This window comes from Phyllobates terribilis, unplaced genomic scaffold, assembly GCF_046119375.1.
Source record: "Phyllobates terribilis strain yellow unplaced genomic scaffold, ASM4611937v1 Scaffold_3__8_contigs__length_932513732, whole genome shotgun sequence".
NCBI classification, from domain to species: Eukaryota; Metazoa; Chordata; class Amphibia; order Anura; family Dendrobatidae; genus Phyllobates; species Phyllobates terribilis.
The window spans coordinates 794,654,135-794,674,581 of NW_027362763.1; the positions used below are offsets into that span (position 1 = coordinate 794,654,135).

Here is a 20,447-nt window from a genome sequence, read left to right on the forward strand (position 1 = left end):
TACCAGTAGTCTCAGTCCCCAAAACAGGATAACAATCAATTAGACACCCACATACTGTAAAGCTATAGTCCTTGTAGTCACGCAAACATTAGAATCCCTACAGTCCTGTACAATACCTGTGTCATTGGTACAGCAGATGCCCTTTGGTTTTGCCTTGTCCTCTCCACAAATACATGTCACCGGAGACTTTATTGGTCTTTACATTGTCTGACCAGTATTTCTGGTTTCTGTCTCCTAACCTTCATTGTCATTAGAGGACTACTCCGCGTCTGCCAGGTAGTCCAGCCACTCCCTCCACCACTGATTGGCAGCTTTCTTTCTATGCACAGTATACACAGAAAGCTGCCAATCAGTGGTGTGGACGGAGTTATACTGAGCTCAGCATTCAGAGAACTGCTAGATCTGCAGCAGTTAAAATAGCTTTAATCAAAACTACAGCAAGCAGCAAAGAAAATGATACATTCCTGGAATCAAGGTCTCTTCCCCTATATCACACTGCTCTCAGATGAATTAGCAAAAAACAGGCAACAGATTTCCTTTAAGCATCTCTGTGCTGGTGGTACAGAATAGTATGCCATAAGATCAATATAAATTTATTTATTCCTCAAGTAATAATGACTAGATAACATGCATCAAGAATTTGTAATCGGGTCACCAGGAAGCAAGCATTAAATATACCTTTGATGTTGGTGTCAAACATATCATTGGTTATATAATATTGTTCTAAAGCAGTGGTCCCCAACCTTTTTTGCACCAGGGACCGGCTTGAAGCAAGATCATTTTTCCATGGCCCAGCAAGGAGGGGGTGGGGTGGGCGGGGCTTTGGTCATATGGGGGCGGGGTAATGGAGGGATTTGGAGTTTAGTGCATACTTATCATATAGTGTAGACCAGGTCCCCGCCAGGAGCTATGCCAGGAGCCCCACATAATGTGCTGTGCCAGGAGCCGCATCACTGAGGCACCATCACGCCCTGCAGCAGGACAGGGCAGCTGTCCTGACAGCTGCTGTTCAGCTGCATTTACTTCATCCCAGGGGCGGACACAGACTGTAGTGGGCCCCTGTGCAAGAAATTTTTGGGGGCCCCCCCCGCCCTTCATAAGGCAACAAAGTTATGTAAACATAACCCCCCCATGTGCATCTCTCACCCCCCCATGTGCAGCTCACCCCCGTGCATCTCTCATCCCCCTCCGTGCATCTCTCATCCCCCTCCGTGCATCTCTCATCCACCCCCCGTGCATCTCTCATCCCCTCCGTGCATCTCTCATCCCCTCCGTGCATCTCTCATCCCCCCGTGCATCTCTCACCCCCCCGTGCATCTCTCATCCCCCCGTGCATCTCTCATCCCCCCCGTGCATCTCTCACCCCCCCGTGCATCTCTCATCCACCCCCCGTGCATCTCTCATCCCCCCGTGCATCTCTCACCCCCCCGTGCATCTCTCACCCCCCCGTGCATCTCTCATCTCTCCCCTCCCTCCCATGTGCATCTCTCATCTCTCCCCTCCCCCATGTGCATCTCTCATCTCTCCCCTCCCCCCCATATGGATCTCTCATCTCTCCCCTCCCCCATGTGCATCTCTCATCTCTCCCCTCCCCCCCATGTGGATCTCTCATCTCTCCCCTCCCCCATGTGCATCTCTCATCTCTCCCCTCCCCCCCATGTGGATCTCTCATCTCTCCCCTCCCCCATGTGCATCTCTCATCTCTCCCCTCCCCCCATGTGCATCTCCCATTCCCCCCACTCCTAGTTAATTGTATTTAAAAAAAAATAAAACTTGTTATACTTACCCCCATGCGATCCCTGCAGAATCCTGGCGCTCGTCCAAATCGCTGACACCAGGTTCTCCTGACTTCCGGCCATGTGACGGCGCCGTCACATGACCGGAAGTCAGGGGAATCATGAAGGTGCTGCCGCAGCAGCGCAGCGCTAAGATGTCCCGGACCCGGCGCTTAGCATGCGGCCGGGGGCCCCATGAGGAGAGAGACGCACAAGAGGGGGGCTCCGAGGGGGCTCCTACCGGCCGGGCCCCATACTGGAGTCAGGGCAGTCATGCCCTGATGGCGGCCCTGCTGGAGGCTGGAGGGGCCCCCTCTCCCCGCGGACCGGCTGAAAAACCCCAACGGCCCGGTCCTGGTCCGCGGACCGGCGGTTGGGGACCTCTGTTCTAAAGGAAGATACCAACAAACTGGTCACCACAATTAGCACTTGAATTATAAAAGTTGTCTCATAAACTACATATAACACCCATCCATGGGATATGTAATAAATGTATGATCACTGGTGGTCGACAAATGTAATGACACCAATCAGGAGAATGGGGGTCCCTGTGATATATGTTTTTTTGGCTGCCTTTGGGACGCCTGTTCTTAGATTGTTGGGGTCCTCAGTATATAGACGCCCACCTATCAATTTCTCATCAATCCAGTGGATAGGTGATGAATGTAGCTTATGAGTCAACCTGTTTAATGAAACTCTTATGCACTAGGCGAAAAGCATGTCACAGACGGGCACTACTGGACCTGCCAAATATATGACTAGGCCACCAAAGATTGGGGATTCTTTAGCGCATTGTATATACAAATGTGTCACTAGTTACTGGCTTCAATAAGTAAAAGTTTTATTCTGTTAGATTTTCCAGCAAAACATTTTGAGATAATTAATAAATACTAATTTGGGTTTTCCGCTGTGGTTTCACAACAGCAGCCAGATGTGCAGTTGGTGATTGGCAATATATCTTGTAGAATCCAAAGTACCACCACTATTCCAACAATAAAAAATATATCTGAATTCTGAGACAAAATTCCCAATGGGGCTTTTCATGAGAAATTCAACAGAGAATCCTACAGCTAAGAACACATCAGATAGGATTCTGAATCTCTTTTCTAAGGCGGCTTTACATCTGCTGCTTTCTTTATTGAGTTGTAGCATTCCACAAGTGCTGAATGGGAAACACCTGCCTTTGATTTTCCTAGCTTTAGAAAAACCCTAAAATGTAAAAAATGAGTGCTTTATATGAGAAGCTACAACCTTTAGTTAAGAAATGTGTTATGTGAGAGAAATAAAACTCTTATTCCTTCTTATCACACTTTAAAGTGTACTTTTCTTAGGCCATCAAACAACAGAAAGCAAAGCCATATGTTCCGCGTGACTGGAAATATACGCTTGCTAGAGAGTTATGGAAGAGATTTTCTTTTTCTATTCCTATAAATGTTATCCATTGCTGAGTGGCCTTGTGCAAAGAGTGTTAAATTGAGATTTCTGTATATATTTTAGCCAATTACTGTACGTGACAATTCTGTAAATAATCTACAACAGATAGGACAGGCTTTATGAACCTCTTCCAATGCACTGGGCCATTCTTTAACCATCTTTTATATCCAGTGCACAATACTTTATTTCAGAGTTTTTAGATAGGACATGCACCGAATATGAAAATGACTCAAAATCTGTTCGTTTTTCAGTGCATAGTTTACTTAATCCAAATTTACTTTTGTGCTGCACTTTAGTTTCTAAATTTCACAGACGTCGACCGACTCTGTGTGTACCTGGCTTAAACGTACGGACAAAAAAAATCACATTTAAAATCTCAGCAACTGGTGGTTATTATTATTTTTATTTATTTTTAAAGTACCAGAGGGTTTACATACATATAATACATATATTATACAGCATGCTGCATGAAGAGAGAGGACTCTGTTCTCACAGGCTTTCAATCTTCTGGGTATGGGAGAAGGAGACAGTAGGTTGGGGACTGCAGCAGCTCCAGTGGTGGCAGTGAGGTGGCAGCAGGGTTATTGCAGGCTCTAGACATTCCTAAAGAGATGGGTTTTTAGATTACATCTGAAGGTCCCAAGTGTAGGATACAATCTGACATGCTGATGCACTGAATTCCAGAGGATGGAGGATGATCAAGAAAACTCTTGGAGGGTGAGGAACATACAAGGGCTGAGGCGAGAAGGAGATCCTGTGAGGACTGTAGATTAATTTTCAGATGTATGGAGGAAAAAGATGATGGACAGGGTTGTAAATCATTTTTAGTAGCTTAAACAGTATTCGCTAACCCCATCCTCTCACATCTACTCCAGTCTCTTTCTTCAGTCATCGCTACTCACCTAACTAAAATCTTCAACCTCTCCCTCTCTTTTGGTATCTTCCCCTCCTCCTTCAAACACTCCATCATTACTCCATTATTAAAAAAGCCCTCTCTTGACCCTTCCTGCACAAACAACTACAGACCAGTCTCCAATCTTCCCTTCATCTCTAAACTCTTGGAGCTCCTAGTCTACTCCCGCCTTACCAGTTACCTCTCTACTCACTCTCTTCTAGACCCATCACAGTCCGGCTTCTGCCCCCTACATTCTACAGAAACTGCACTCATCAAAGTAACCAATTACCTTCTGACAGCAAAACGTAATGGTGACTACTCTCTGCTCATTCTTCTTGACCCCTCTGCTGCTTTTGACACCGTTGACCACCACCTCCTACTCTCTATGCTCCACTCAATTGGCATAAAGGACACAGCTCTCTATTGGTTCTCCTCCTACCTATTTGACCGCTCTTTCAGTGTGTCATTCGCTGGCTCCACTTCTTCCCCCCTTCCTCTCACTATTGGGCTTCCTCAGGGTTCAGTCCTTGGCCCTCTTCTCTTCTCTCTCTACACAGCCCCAATTGGACAGATCATCAGCAAATTTTGCTTTCAGTACCATCTTTATGCTGATGACACACAACTATACACCTCATCCCCTGACCTTACCCTCACTGTACTACAGAACACCAGTGACTTTCTGGCCACAGTTTCTAACATCATGTCCACTCTCTATCTGAAACTCAACCTTTCCAAAACTGAACTTCTTCTGTTCCCGCCGTCTACTCACCTCCCTAAATCTGACATCTCCCTCTCCGTGTGTGGCACCACAATAACGCCGAGCCAACAGGCGCGTTGTCTGGGCATTGTGTTTGACACCAATCTTTCCTTCACCTTCCATATACAATCTCTTGCCCGCTCTTGTCACTTGCACCTGAAGAACATCTCTAGAATCCGCCCCTTTTTCACCTTGGAAACAAAGGCCCTTACTGTTGCCCTGATCCACTCCCGCCTAGACTACTGTAACTCTATTAATTGGCCTCCCCCTGACTCAACTTTCTCCTCTCCAGCCATCATTAATGCTGCAGCCAGGGTCATCTATTTGGCTAATCGTTACTCAGACACCTCCGCTCTGTGCCAGTCATTGCACTGGCTGCCCATGAATTATAGGACCCAATTTAAATTGCTTGTTTTCACCCACAGAGCTCTCCACAGTGTGGCACCCCCCTGCATCTCTTCCCTCATTTCTGTTTATCGGCCTACCCGTTCTCTACGCTCCGCAATCGACTTTCGACTAACATCCGCACTAATCCGTACCTCAAACTCCCGGCTTCAAGACTTCTCCCGAGCTGCACCTATTCTTTGGAATGCTCTACCCCAAGAAATTAGGTTGACCCACAACTTACACAGTTTTAGGCACTCCCTAAAAACACACCTGTTTAGGGCAGCCTATCACGTTCCCTAATCAAAGTCCTTTTGAATTCTTATAGCCTATTCCTTATTTCTCCAAACATAAGTCTCCACTGAACCCAAAAGCACTACAGATACTGGCTGGTGATGAGCTCATGTAGCCTTTATCTATCCCTCATCCCCTCAAGATGGCTGGACCATCATTGTAAATAAGTCCCTGTACTTTGTGCCACCCCCACCTCATTGTAGATTGTAAGCGAGCAGGGTCGTCATTATTTTTGCTTTAATTATCGTATTATCTTTAGCTATGTTACTTATGACTGTTATATATATATACAGTATATATATATGAACCTCTGAATTGTAAAGCGCTACGGAATATGTTGGCGCTATATAAATAAAGATTATTATTATGAATTGGAAGCCAGTTAAGGGAATGACAGAGGGCAGGAGCAGAGGAGTAGCAAGAGGAGAGGTAGAATAATTTGGCACCGGAGCTAAGGATAGACTGGAGAGGTGCGAGAGAGCAAATTGGGAGGCCAAAGAGGAAGATATTGCAATAGTCAAGGTGGGAGATGGTGAGGGCAAGTACTAACATTTTAGCTAATTCAGGGTTGAGGAATGGACAAATTCTAAAAATATTTTTAAGTTGCAGGTGGCAAGAGGAGGTAAGGACTTGGACATTAGGTTTGAAAGACAAGGCAGAGTCAAGGGTTACACTGAGGCACGGGACTCATGATACAGGAGAAAGCGCGATGTAATTTATTGTGATAGATCTGGTAGGGGGGAGAGAATGTAAAAATGCACCCTAAAATGAATGGCACATTTTCCATTTGCATACTAATAGTTTAACAGATATAATTTTAACCTAATAACAGCTAAGTGCATAATATATGATGCTTCTTCATGGGTTTTAACCCACATCGTTATGCACAATACAAAGTTATATTGTGGTACCGTGTTAGCCAGAAAAATCGATGTAAATACTTTTATGACAAAAATGACAAAAGTATTCTCAGGGTGATACCTTTATTGGCTAACCAGAAAAAAAATATATATATACCGTATTTTTCGGACTATAAGATGCACTTTTTTCCTCCAAAATTTTGGAGGAAAGTGGGGGGTGCGTCTTATAGTCCGAATACTATCTCCCTGTATATACTGTGGCTCTGTGTGGTAGGAAGTCTGGGGGAACAGCAGTGGGGGATCAGCGGGGCACAGGAGGCAGCAGCCAACTGCTGCAGCCTGCGCTGTGCCCGCTACTAAAGAAAATGAATATTCCCTGCTACCCACACCCATGGGCGTGGGGGAGCAGGGAATATTCATTTTCCTTAATAGCCGGTACACTGTACCGCAGCGCGGCTCCTGTTGCGCTCTGCGGTCTGTATGCCCGCTATTAAAGCTCTTGAATATTATATCCATGGTCTTTAATAGCAGGCACACTGACCACAGAGTGGCAGCAGGAGCCGCGCTGCGGTACAGTGTGCACGCTCTCACACTGTGTGAGGGCGCATGGCTGGGACGCCATGCGCGCCTTGCCATGTGCGGCTCACACAGTGAGAGTGTCAGCAGCAGAGTGGAACAGCGCTGGAGGAGAGAGGAGGTGAGTATGAGTGTTTATTTTTTTTGTGGGCAGCAAGATGGGGGCTCAAGGGGTGTCAAGCATTCCAGGATGGGGGCTCAAGGGGTGCCATACATACCAGGATGGGGGCTCAAGGGGTGCCGTGCATACCAGGATGGGGGCTCAAGGGGTGCCAAGTATATCAGGATGGGGGCTCAAGGGGTGCCAAGCATACCAGGATGGGTGATCAAGGGGTGCCATGCATACCAGGATGGGGGAATCAAGGGGTGCCATGAATACCAGAATGGGGGATAAAAGGGTGCCATGCATACCAGGATGGGGGAATCAAGGGGTGCCATTCATACTAGGATGGGGATGAGGGGGGCCATACATACCAGGATGTGTGATCAAGGGGTGCCATGCATACCTGGATGGGGCCTCAAGGGGTGTCATACATACCTGAATGGGTGATCAAGGGGTGCCATGAAAACTAGGATGGGGATCAGGGGGTGCCATGCATACCAGGATGGTAGATCAAATGGGTGCCATGAATATCAGGATGGGGGATCAAGGGGTGCCATGCATTCCAGGATGGGGATGAGGGCCACGTATACCAAGATGGGATGGGGGCCACATATACCAGGAAGGAGGGACCATACATACCAGGATGGAGGATATTAATAGAATTGGGGGACATTACCCCAATACCAGTGTCATAAGCAGACTCCCTGCCCTATAACAGGGCATCATGACCACATTTTTTGATTAAATATTTTTTTTCCTATTTTCCTCCCCTAAAACCTAGGTGCGTCTTATGGTCCGGGTGCATCTTATAGTCCGAAAAATATGGTATGCAAGCTTTCAGAGCACAGAGGCTCCTTCGTCAGGCAGGATTGCAAATGAATTCATAAGACAAAAGGCACAACATTTGAGAGCTGTTACAACAAGACATTTGTTCATGGTGTGTAAGATGTATGCCAATAAGATATTATGCATTAGATTGTATGGTATTGCTGCTGATCTTAGCCCAGATATGTTACTGAAAAAATATATATATGTCTCCAAGTCTAAGTTGAAAGCAATAAAGGGTGAAAATCCAGCCTCGGGCACATTTATGGTTCTGTAGTTAGTTAGTGAGACTTTCTTTGACCTTGCTAATATGTTTTTCTTAACTTTCAGCATGTTGGGGATTCTGTTTTTTGCAACATTGATTCCATCAATATCAACACAAGACACCGATGAGACCATAACATATACGGTAAGACAGAGTAGACTATTCTAATCACTTTACATGTATTTTAAGTCCATAAATGTACTATATTAAGATTTTATGATTATATTAAGCTTTGTTAGGTTTCTAGAGACTTCAACATTGATGATTTAACCTTCAATCAGCTGATCGCTGTGGGTGCCTTAAGTGTGAAGCCTACATATTCGATAATAAAAATTGGTGGAGGCCCCTATAAGAAATATGTGATAAGAGCTTGAGAGGTTCTATGCTTTATGTAGATGTAGACTCCCTTAGTCTTCAGAAAATAGTCAGCCGCCTTTCCACGTTTGTTTGGCTGGTAACAATCACCAGTCATTAGGAGATTTTCTGGTAAAGGCTCAATAGATATTTAAAGTGGCGAAAAAGGCAAGACAAATCCCCTCTATACCCAGGTTATAACTACACTATATGTTTGGAAAGTTTTGGGAACACAGTGTAAATATATTGTTACAAAGTCACAGTTATTCCTAACCATACATAACCATCATTAAAACATATAAATTGAGACCAACTTCCAAAATTTATATTTTCTTCTAGCACACTCTTGATAAGCAATTTGAAGGTCATGGGAATGTATCAGGAGTAGCCATGTAGGAGTTTTCTTATTTGTTATTAATATTTCAATTGCATTCTTCTGGATTATGCAACAATTAAGAAAAAGCTAAGGGATGCTATATAATAAAGATGATAATATTATTTCTACTACTACCAATAATAATAACAACTAAAGCTGCCTCAGTTTAGCAACTTTTTGCAGAAAACACTTTAATTTAATTTGCCCATGGCCATATTACTACAGTTGCCAAAACTCTCCACATTTTTTTCCTTAGCATTTCCCACGGGTCTGATTCCTATAAATTAGATGAGTGATGAGTATTCTGTGGATTTTTTTTCTGAGTTATTACAAAATAATGACTCTGCAAGTTTTCAGCCAAAGGTGAAATTGAAGAACCATCAAAAATCTACAATTTTGTATAAAAATGGCCAAATATAGACATATCCACTCTGGGAATATACCACATATTTAAGCCATAAAGCAGCCTGTATGTATACATATAGGGGGATATTTATTGTAGAGTTTCTTATGCCAGTGTGCTTTGTATTAGGACTAGGGTACTTTACACCTGTTTTAATAAATCTCCTCGATACTGCTCAGGAGAAAAATTGGGGTCCCTAAGATTAGCAGTGTATTTTGTCTAGTGATGGGATACTTTGTGTTCATAAAATTTAAACAAAATAATTACAAACAACTTTCAAGTTGTCCATACATAAATTACCAGATGCTAAAAAATTGGGCAATTTTAAGCTTAATTTTTTGGCACTTTATAGCTGGATTGGCTTGAGGGCAAAATGAGCACTTGCCCTGGGGCATAAAAAAGCTTTAAGATCAGAGTGGCTTTGCCCTCCCTGATGACTGATCAATGATTCTATCCAGCTTTTCTAATGATATGTAGCATTTAATTTCATACAATTTTTGGAAATTAATAAATCCCTATGCCAGTACATAGGGGCCCTAAGATGGGCATACATCTCATCAACCATCAGTGTTGCCACAACTCCAGCTATGACACCAATTGAAACTAATTAATCTGCCTGGTTTGGAGGAAAACATGTGTCTAGTGGCTCTCTGATATTCCTAATCCTTTGTTCCCTTGGGAGATTACACGGCACTTCCGCTTTACTGTGCAACATGTGCATGCTGCAGATATGGATGTGGGGGTATAAAAGGTGGATGGCTGGTGTGCAGTATTACCCCTTGAAAAAGGTTTTCCTACCGAAACGTGCGTCGGGGTGACGGTAGCAGAGCTTGTCTGGTGGCCTTACCCAGGTACATAGCTATTTTAGCTTATTTATGACCAATTGTTTGTATTACTTCCATCTGTATAAGGGTTTTAACCCTTTTGTTTCTGGGTATTTTGATTGTGATGGGATATTATTGTTTTGGGGGTACAATTTGGAAAAGGTATTCTTGATGGGTGGTATATATTTATTAATACATGTGACCCTGTTGCTGTCCCCCTTATATTTCCACTTGCTATATAGGCTGACCTTTCGGGCGCTGTGTCACAGTTTTTAACATTGTTTTATTCATGTGGATCCAGCACTCTGTGTCTATTCTGTCGTCCGCATTTATCTTTGTAATTTGTGCTTACTACATGTGTTAATAAAGGAATTTTCTTACTTCCTTACAATTTTGAACTTGTGTGGCCATCTTTTTGTTTCTCTGCTTCACAGAGGAACAATCCCCCCCTTTCCTTTACTGTTGCAAGATGATGGCCCGTTCTCTTTATTAGTCCTATATGCAATAACATGGGTCCATTGGGATTAGATTTATCTTCACTGTGTTGTTTGCATCTGTGTTTCTGTCTCTCGCTTTATGTAGATGTAGACTCCCTTAGTCTTCAGAAAATAGTCAGCCGCCTTTCCACGTTTGTTTGGCTGGTAACAGTCACCAGTCATTAGGAGATTTTCTGGTAAAGGCTCAATAGATATTTAAAGTGGCGAAAAAGGCAAGACAAATCCCCTCTATACTCAGGTTATAACTACACTATATGTTTGGAAAGTTTTGGGAGCACAGTGTAAATATATTGTTACAAAGTCACAGTTATTCCTAACCATACATAACCATCATTAAAACATATAAATTGAGACCAACTTCCAAAATTTACATTTTCTTCTAGCACACTCTTGATAAGCAATTTGAAGGTCATGGGAATGTATCAGGAGTAGCCATGTAGGAGTTTTCTTATTTGTTACTAATATTTCAATTGCATTCTTCTGGATTATGCAAAAATTAAGAAAAAGCTAAGGGATGCTATATAATAAAGATGATAATATTATTTCTACTACTACCAATAATAATAACAACTAAAGCTGCCTCAGTTTAGCAACTTTTTGCAGAAAACACTTTAATTTAATTTGCCCATGGCCATGTTACTACAGTTGCCAAAACTCTCCACATTTTTTTCCTTAGCATTTCCCACGGGTCTGATTCCTATAAATTAGATGAGTGATGAGTATTCTGTGGATTTTTTTTCTGAGTTATTACAAAATAATGACTCTGCAAGTTTTCAGCCAAAGGTGAAATTGAAGAACCATCAAAAATCTACAATTTTGTAAAAAAATGGCCAAATATAGACATATCCACTCTGGGAATATACCACATATTTAAGCCATAAAGCAGCCTGTATGTATACATATAGGGGGACATTTATTGTAGAGTTTCTTATGCCAGTGTGCTTTGTATTAGGACTAGGGTACTTTACACCTGTTTTAATAAATCTCCTCGATACTGCTCAGGAGAAAAATTGGGGTCCCTGAGATTAGCAGTGTATTTTGTCTAGTGATGGGATACTTTGTGTTCGTAAAATTTAAACAAAATAATTACAAACAACTTTCAAGTTGTCCATACATAAATTACCAGATGCTAAAAAATTGGGCAATTTTAAGCTTAATTTTTTGGCCTTTTTTGGCTGGATTGGCTTGAGGGAAAAATGAGCACTTGCCCTGGGGCATAAAAAAGCTTTAAGATCAGAGTGGCTTTGCCCTCCCTGATGACTGATCAATGATTCTATCCAGCTTTTCTAATGATATGTAGCATTTAATTTCATACAATTTTTGGAAATTAATAAATCCCTATGCCAGTACATAGGGGCCCTAAGATGGGCAAACATCTCATCAACCATCAGTGTTGCCACAACTCCAGCTATGACACCAATTGAAACCAATTAATCTGCCTGGTTTGGAGGAAAACATGTGTCTAGTGGCTCTCTGATATTCCTAATCCTTTGTTCCCTTGGGAGATTACCCATCACTAATATCAATACACACCCCAGGGCAGTAAATTGATGGATTGTTATTGTATTTTTCTGACAAATTCTAAAAATTTGCCCAAAATTTGCAACACTTTTCAGTCACCAGTTCTCAGCTCATTGCAATAATATGTAACCAAATGGGTTTCCCATTTGTACAATTCTTCACTTGACTGACTTCCCTAACCTCAACAACCATCTGTTATCATGATAAGAAGCTACATATGACTTCTTAGGTATCATGCAGTGGTAGTAGGTTGCAAGTCCCTAGATAACCTGGCAATATTAGCTGCGATTGCCCATACTAGTTTATTTCTAAGCTTAAAAAGGAACTGAACTTTCAACAAACGTTGCATAAATCAATTGTATAGGTGAATATAGGAAATGTTGTAATATATCTTGTCAGAGAAATCAGCTTCTTTCCCCACTTATCAGACACTTCCTCTCCTCTTGTCTCCTGAACTCATCATCCAGTCTACAAAAAAAACAACAGAAATCCATCTTCTCAGACAAGATGGACTGCCAGCTTACTGTAGTATTGTGTGACACAGGCCATTTTACTCTATAGACAGGGGAGAAGAGAGGAGTAAGGAGCAGGGAGAAAAAACAAGCAGAGGGAAACACAGAAAGATCATGCTGAGCTTTCCAACAGATCTTTAACGTCATGCCAAAGCTTGATTCATATCCAGATAACTTGGAACTGCTATAAAATGTCCTCCATGTTTCTGCTATTTGTCTCTGTGTTCTAAAAAAGAAATGAAAAGCAGGAATACATCTCTTTGCACTGTGTTGTTTATGGGAGAGATCAAAGCAACAGAAATACAGTGGCATGTAAAAGTTTGGGCACCCCTGGTCAAAATTACTGTTATTGCTAACAGTTAAGCAAGTTTAAGATGAAATGATCTCTAAAAGAAAGCTCAAACCAAATAGGTTAAAAGTGTTTAGTTTAATTCAATATTTCATTAAAAGATAATAATATTAAAAATGATATAAAACAACATAAAATGATCACTTGTAACTGGCATGGATAATAGGTGAACCAGTGAGCTCGGGGATAAAGAACCTGTAAGAAAATAGGAGGATCAATTTGTTAGGCCCAGCTGGAAGGCAATGGTACTACCATAAATGAATATATAAATATACATATACCTGGTTCAGTGGCTATTAGGATACCAGGTACGATGGACAAAGAGCCCCTAGATGTTCTGAGCAAAAGTGGAGCTATATGTGGATAAAGATGCAAATTTTAGATGCAAAATTAATCAATGTAATTGTTCCGGTAAAGGATTACGGTTTTTAATAAATATATATAGCTTGCACAAACTAATGGAACACACACTACCTGTGTATGGTGGTCCCACCTTAAGGTTATTATAAGGTCCAAGGTAAGGATAATAAGGTCCTAAGGAATCCTTCCTACAGCTGGTGATTTAAAACTAACATAAACCTATAAATATTAGAGTATATTTCAGATAGTGCCAATAGGGAGTCCGAAGACCCTGTGTTTAGTTTAGGCAGGCAATCGATTTGTGTTTGTACCTGGTGATAGGTTGATATTGCTAGGAATATCCAAGGAATGTTTGGTGGAGATTTTCAAGTGTATTCAGATATGCGGAGGAGATGAGTGTCTGGCTGCCGGAGCGAGAGCGGAGTCCCGGCCGGTGACTGCGGCTACTCGCGTGCTTCCGGATTAGTACGCGCGCTGCTCGATGAGAGCCTACTAGGACCTGTGTGATGTGGCGGTACGTGACACACACATGATCTGGGCAATACGGCAGCTGAGTGGGCTAAGTTTGGCTGGGTTTAGGACCGGTTCCAACGCGTTTCGGAAGCTCCTGCTTCCTTCCTCAGGGATGGTCCCATCCAGCTATGGGGTGCCTTTATATCCCACATAGTGATAGGAGGCATCTGTTCATTCATTAAAAGCAAATGTCTTAAATTTAAAAATAAACCTCACTAAATCTGAAATAGCTGCTATGAAACATCTGCAGCGTAATAAGGAAATTGTAATCCGCCCAGCAGATAAAAGAGGAGGTATAGTTATTTTAGATCAAGCGAACTATCACAAAGAGTCCCTGAGATTGCTCAGTGACTCCCATACTTACCAAATTATTCCCTCCAATCCAACTAAGGTCTATTTAGATGAACTAAAAACTCAGACTGAAAAAGGACTGAATGCAGGATTCCTAAGTAAAGATGAATATAATTATATCAATATCCAACACCCCAGAATTGCTGCCTTCTATCATTTACCAAAGATCCACAAAAATTTATCAAACCCTCCGGGGAGACCAATTATCTCCGGAATTCAGTGCATTACAGCCAATCTCTCTAGGCTTGTGGATCATCATCTTCAAGATTTACTACCTTTATTACCCTCTCATTTAAAAGACAGTAAACACGTTATCCAGATACTAAATGAGATCTCGTGGCAGGACCACTATATCCTGGGTACCATGGACATAACTTCCCTATATACCAATATCCAACATAAAAAAGGATGCGAAGCCTCCAACCATTTCCTTCAACAGAAAATGTCCCCAGAACAAAGTACATTCTTCACAGAATGTATGTATTTCATTCTTACTCATAACTATTTTGTATATGAGGAGGACTACTACTCCCAGCAATGGGGGACCGCCAAGGGGACCAGGTTCGCGCCCAGTTACGTTAACCTACAGTACAGACCAAAAGTTTGGACACACCTTCTCATTTAAAGATTTTTCTGTATTTTCATGACTATGAATATTGTACATTCACACTAAAGGCATCAAAAGTATGAATTAACACATGTGGAATTATATACTTAACAAAAAAGTGTGAAACAACTGAAAATTTGTCTTATATTCTAGGTTCTTCAAAGTAGCCACCTTATGATTTGATGACTGCTTTGCACACTCTTGGCATTCTCTTGATGAGCTTCAAGAGGTAGTCAGTGGAAATAGTTTTCACTTCACAGGTGTGCCCTGTCAGGTTAAATAAGTGGAATTTCTTGCCTTATAAATGGGGTTGGGACCATCAGTTGTCTTGTGCAGAAGTCAGGTGGATACACAGCTGATAGTCCCACGGAATAGACTGTTAGAATTTGTATTATGGAAAGAAAAAAGCAGCTAAGTAAAGAAAAACAAGTGGCCATCATTACTTTAAGAAATGAAGATCAGTCAGTCCGAAAAATTGGGCAAACTTTGAAAGTGTCCCCAAGTGCAGTTGCAAAACCATCAAGCGCTACAAAGAAACTGGCTCACATGAGGACCGCCCCAGGAAAAGAAGACCAAGAGTCACCTCTGCTTCTGAGGATAAGTTTATCCGAGTCACCAGCCTCAGAAATTGCAGGTTAACAGCAGCTCAGATTATGACCAGATCAATGCCACACAGAGTTCTAGCAGCAGACACATCTCTTCAACATCTGTTAAGAGGAGACTTTGTGCAGCAGGCCTTCATGGTAAAAATAGCTGCTAGGAAACCACTGCTAAGGACAGGCAACAAGCAGAAGAGACTTGTTTGGGCTAAAGAACACAAGGAATGAACATTAGGCCAGTGGAAATCTGTGCTTTGGTCTGATGAGTACAAATTTGAGATCTTTGGTTCCAACCACCGTGTCTTTGTGCGATGCAGAAAAGGTGAACGGATGGACTCTACATGCCTGGTTCCCACCGTGAAGCATGGAGGAGGAGGTGTGATGCTGTGGGGGTGCTTTGCTGGTGACACTATTGGGAATTTATTCAAAATTTAAGGCATACTGAACCAGCATGGCTATCACAGCATCTTGCAGCGGCATGCTATTCCATCCGGTTTGCATTTAGTTGGACCATCGTTTATTTTTCAACAGGACAATGACCCCAAACACACCTCCAGGCTTTGTAAGGGCTATTTGACCAAGAAGGAGAGTGATGGAGTGCTACGCCAGATGACCTGGCCTCCACAGTCACCAGACCTGAACCCAATCGAGATGGTTTGGAGTGAGCTGGACCGCAGAGTGAAGGCAAAAGGGCCAACAAGTGCTAAGCATCTCTGGGAACTCCTTCAAGACTGTTGGAAGACCATTTCCGGTGACTACCTCTTGAAGCTCATCAAGAGAATGTCAAGAGTGTGCAAAGCAGTCATCAAAGCAAAAGATGGCTACTTTGAAGAACCTAGAATATAAGACATATTTTCAGTTGTTTCACACTTTTTTGTTAAGTATATAATTTCACATGTGTTAATTCATAGTTTTGATGCCTTCAGTGTGAATGTACAATTTTCATAGTCATGAAAATGCAGAAAAATGTTTAAATGAGAAGGTGTGTCCAAACTTTTGGTCTGTGCTGTATATGTGGGTGAGTGGGAAGCTACCACTATCCACCCGGGTGGCATTCTGCGTGCGGGCCTGGTCCTATGGCGTAGATTTATAGATGACATCCTGTTTATCTGGTCAGGAGATCAATTGTCTTTACAAGAATTCTTCCAGGAAATAAATAATAATACTTTTTACTTAAACTTTACTTATACTAGTAGCACTACAGCAGTCAATTTCTTTGACCTTAATATTTACATTGAAAATAACCATATTCGGACTCGCACATACTGTAAACCCACAGATGCTAATAGTTATATTTCAATTAACAGCTGTCATCTTCCAAATTGGCTTTTAAATGTACCCCCGTAGCCAATACTTAAGACTACATAGAAACTGCTCTAAAGACCAGGATTTCAAACAGAAAGCAAATGACCTTACTAATAAATTCCTGGAAAAAGGATACGATGCACGATTTTTGAATAATGCCATGAATAGGGAAAAACTATTGAGTAAATCTACTAATATTAAATCAGAATGCAACACATATACCTTGGATATCCCTATTATCACTCCATATTGCTCAAACACGCATCTCATTAGAAAAATAGTAGAAAAACATTGGCACATATTAAAGGATGATAAAGTGATCGGTGACCAGATGTCTAGTAGGGCAAAATTTATTTTTAAAAAAGCCCGAAATTTGGGTAATATCATAGCACCTACTGTAAAGGGTCGCCAACTTAGTAACCAACCTTTCACTCCATTCAATCAAAAAATCAAAGGGTACTTTCCCTGCAAGAAGTGCAAAATGTGCAAAACGATAGATACACATAAAGAGAAAACCATGAGCCATGGAGAGGAGACATATCCCATTCTAGATTTCATGACTTGTACAACTACAGGAGTGATCTATGGTTTGAAATGCCCCTGTAAGAAAATGTACGTGGGGCGAACTAAACGTCCCATGAACGTTAGGATTAATGAGCACTTACGCAATATTAAACATAAATACATAGGTCACCCACTCTCCAAACACTTTTTAGAGAAACATAATGGATCCATTCAAGGGATCCAGGTGACAGGTATTCAAGTTGTACCAGAACACTGGCGATCAGGAGATTTCATTAAAAATGTGTCACAAACTGAAAGTCAATGGATCTTTAAGCTGGATACCCTTAAGCCAAGAGGACTAAAGAGTGAAATCGAACTATTTGCTTTTAATGAATGAACAGATGCCTCCTATCACTATGTGGTATATAAAGGCACCCCATAGCTGGATGGGACCATCCCTGAGGAAGGAAGCAGGAGCTTCCGAAACGCGTTGGAACCGGTCCTAAACCCAGCCAAACTTAGCCCACTCAGCTGCTGTATTGCCCGAATCATGTGTGTGTCACGTGCTGCCACGTCACACAGGTCCTAGTAGGCTCTCATCGAGCAGCGTGCGTACTAATCCGGAAGCACGTGAGTAGCGGCAGTCACCGGCCGGGACTCCGCTCTCGCTCCGGCAGCCAGACACTCATCTCCTCCGCATATGTGAATACACTTGAAAATCTCCACCAAACATTCCTTGGATATTCCTAGCAATATCAACCTATCACCAGGTACAAACACAAATCGATTGCCTGCCTAAACTAAGCACAGGGTCTTCGGACTCCCTATTGGCACTATCTGAAATATACTCTAATATTTATAGGTTTATGTTAGTCTTAAATCACCAGCTGTAGGAAGGATTCCTTAGGACCTTATTATCCTTACCTTGGACCTTATAATAACCCTAAGGCGGGACCACCATACACAGGTAGTGTGTGTTCCATTAGTTTGTGCAAGCTATATATATTTATTAAAAACCGTAATCCTTTACCGGAACAATTACACTGATTAATTTTGCATCTAAAATTTGCATTTTTATCCACATATAGCTCCACTTCTGCTCAGAACATCTAGGGGCTCTTTGTCCATCGTACCTGGTATCCTAGTAGCCACTTAACCAGGTATATGTATATATATTTATTCATCTATGGTAGTACCATTGCCTTCCAGCTGGGCCTAACAAATTGATCCTCCTATTTTCTTACAGGTTCTTTATCCCCGAGCTCACTGGTTCACCTATTATCCATGCCAGTTACAAGTGATCATTTTATGTCGTTTTATATCATTTTTAATATTATCTTTTAATGAAATATTGAATGAAACTAAACACTTTTAACCTATTTGGTTTGAGTTTTCTCTACTATACTAGCGCAAATTTTTGACAACTAGTGGTAATTGTCTCTAATTCGCAGCCGATATAGTGATTAGCCTACCAGCGCCATTATTGCAATTTGATTTTTAAAAGATCTAATGTTTAAGATGACACATTTCCTTTGTATTTTAGGCAAAAAAAAATATTTTCATCTTTTACATTTTAAAAATTACAAAAAGGAAAATGGGTCAATGCAAAAGTTTGAGCACCCTGCATGGTTAGGACCTACTAGCACCCCCTTTAGCAAGTATCACAACTTGTAGACCCTTTTTGTAGCCAGCCAAGAGTCTTTGAATTTTTGTTTGAGGGATTTTTATTCACTCTTTCTTGGAAAATTCTTCCAGTTCCATGAGATTCCTGGGTCTTCTTGAATTCACTGCTATTTTGAGGTCTAGCCACAGATTTTTAATGATGTTCAGATCAGGGGACTGTGAGGGCCATTGTAAAACCTTCAAGTTGTGTCTTTTGAGGTAGTCAATTATGGATTTTAATGTGTGTTTGGGTTCATTATCCATTTGTAGAAGCTGTTACGGATCCGGGTGGTGGAACCTCTGTGCTGCAGTGCAAGGAGGGGCCAGAGGGGCGTGACTAAGTATCAACTCGGACTGACCAAGGTCGCACGGTGGGTCAGTCGACTCCGTGAACTATGGAGGAACCGAGCAGAGGGACCAGGTGACTCCCACGGGTCAGAAGGCAGGAACTGACCGGTACAGCGGATGAGCTTCGGCTGGCAGGCTGACGGGTGGTCAGGGTAGACAAGCAGGCTGATTAGGCACGAGCGTCCCCTTTAAGAGGGAGTGAGCACGCGCGCGCCCTAAGCACAGAGCCAGGGAAGCTGCGTGCACCAGCAGCAGCTGCAGGGTGGCCGGAAGATGCTGGAGCAGGACCGAGGCGGTAAAGGGGAAAGGCAGTGAGGAAAGCCGGAAGATCGGACACCAGGGGATCCCCTCTCTCCCATAAAAGGTTTAGCCATGCCAATGCTTCCCCAGTGAGGTGAGACATGATGAACGCCAGCTTGGCCCGGTCGGAGGGAAACTGATATGCCAGGAGTTCAAAGTGTAGCGTGCACTGGTTCAGAAAACCCCGACATAAGACGAGGTCACCCCCAAAATGAGGAGGCACAGAGAGCCGGGGTCCAGAGCTGGATGCCATGGCACCAGTAGGTTGAGGCGCCGCCAGAGCGGGTGCCGCTCGGCTCGAGGCGGACACAGGTGGGACAGACAGCGTGTCCAGGCGGGAGTTGACAAACCGCAGGTAGGTCAGGATGGTTTCCTGTTGGGATCTCTGATGAGAAACCTCCTGGTACAGGTCAGCAAGCGAAGGAGCCTGGGGGCCACCAGGTTCCCTGGCCCATGCAAACTGTTATGGATCCGGGGGGTGGAACCTCTGTGCTGCAGTGCAAGGAGGGGCCAGAGGGGTGTGACTAAGTACCAACTCGGTCCGACCAAGGTCGCACGGTGGCTCAGTCGACTCCGTGAACCAGGGAGGAACCGAGCAGAGAGACCAGGTGCCACTCTGGGACCGACCTTGTATGAGAGCAGGTGACTCCCACGGGTCAGAAGGCAGGAACTGACCGGAACAGTGGATGAGCTTCGGCTGGCAGACTGACGGGTGGTCCGGGTAGACAAGCAGGCTGATTAGGCAGATAGTCAGGCGAGTGTTCCAGGTAGACAAGCTGGCGGCACAACAGGTAACAGGCAGGTGCTTCCAGGTAAGCGGTCTGGCAGGCATGGCAGGTAACAGGCAGGTGCTTCCAGGTAAGCGGGCTGGCAAGCACGGCAGGTAACAGGCAG

At 43.0% G+C, this 20,447-nt stretch overlaps 1 protein-coding gene across 1 annotated transcript in view; it reads left to right on the top strand.

Annotated features, from left to right (window-relative positions):
* EFEMP1 (EGF containing fibulin extracellular matrix protein 1) overlaps positions 1 to 20,447 on the top strand; it is a 105,622-nt gene that overhangs the window by 22,458 nt on the left and 62,717 nt on the right. Inside the window, exon 2 of the mRNA XM_073672408.1 lies at positions 8,234 to 8,312. Within this exon, the coding sequence (XP_073528509.1) occupies positions 8,235 to 8,312 (78 nt within the window). The 5' untranslated portion in view covers position 8,234. The remainder of the gene's footprint in view (positions 1 to 8,233; positions 8,313 to 20,447) is intronic.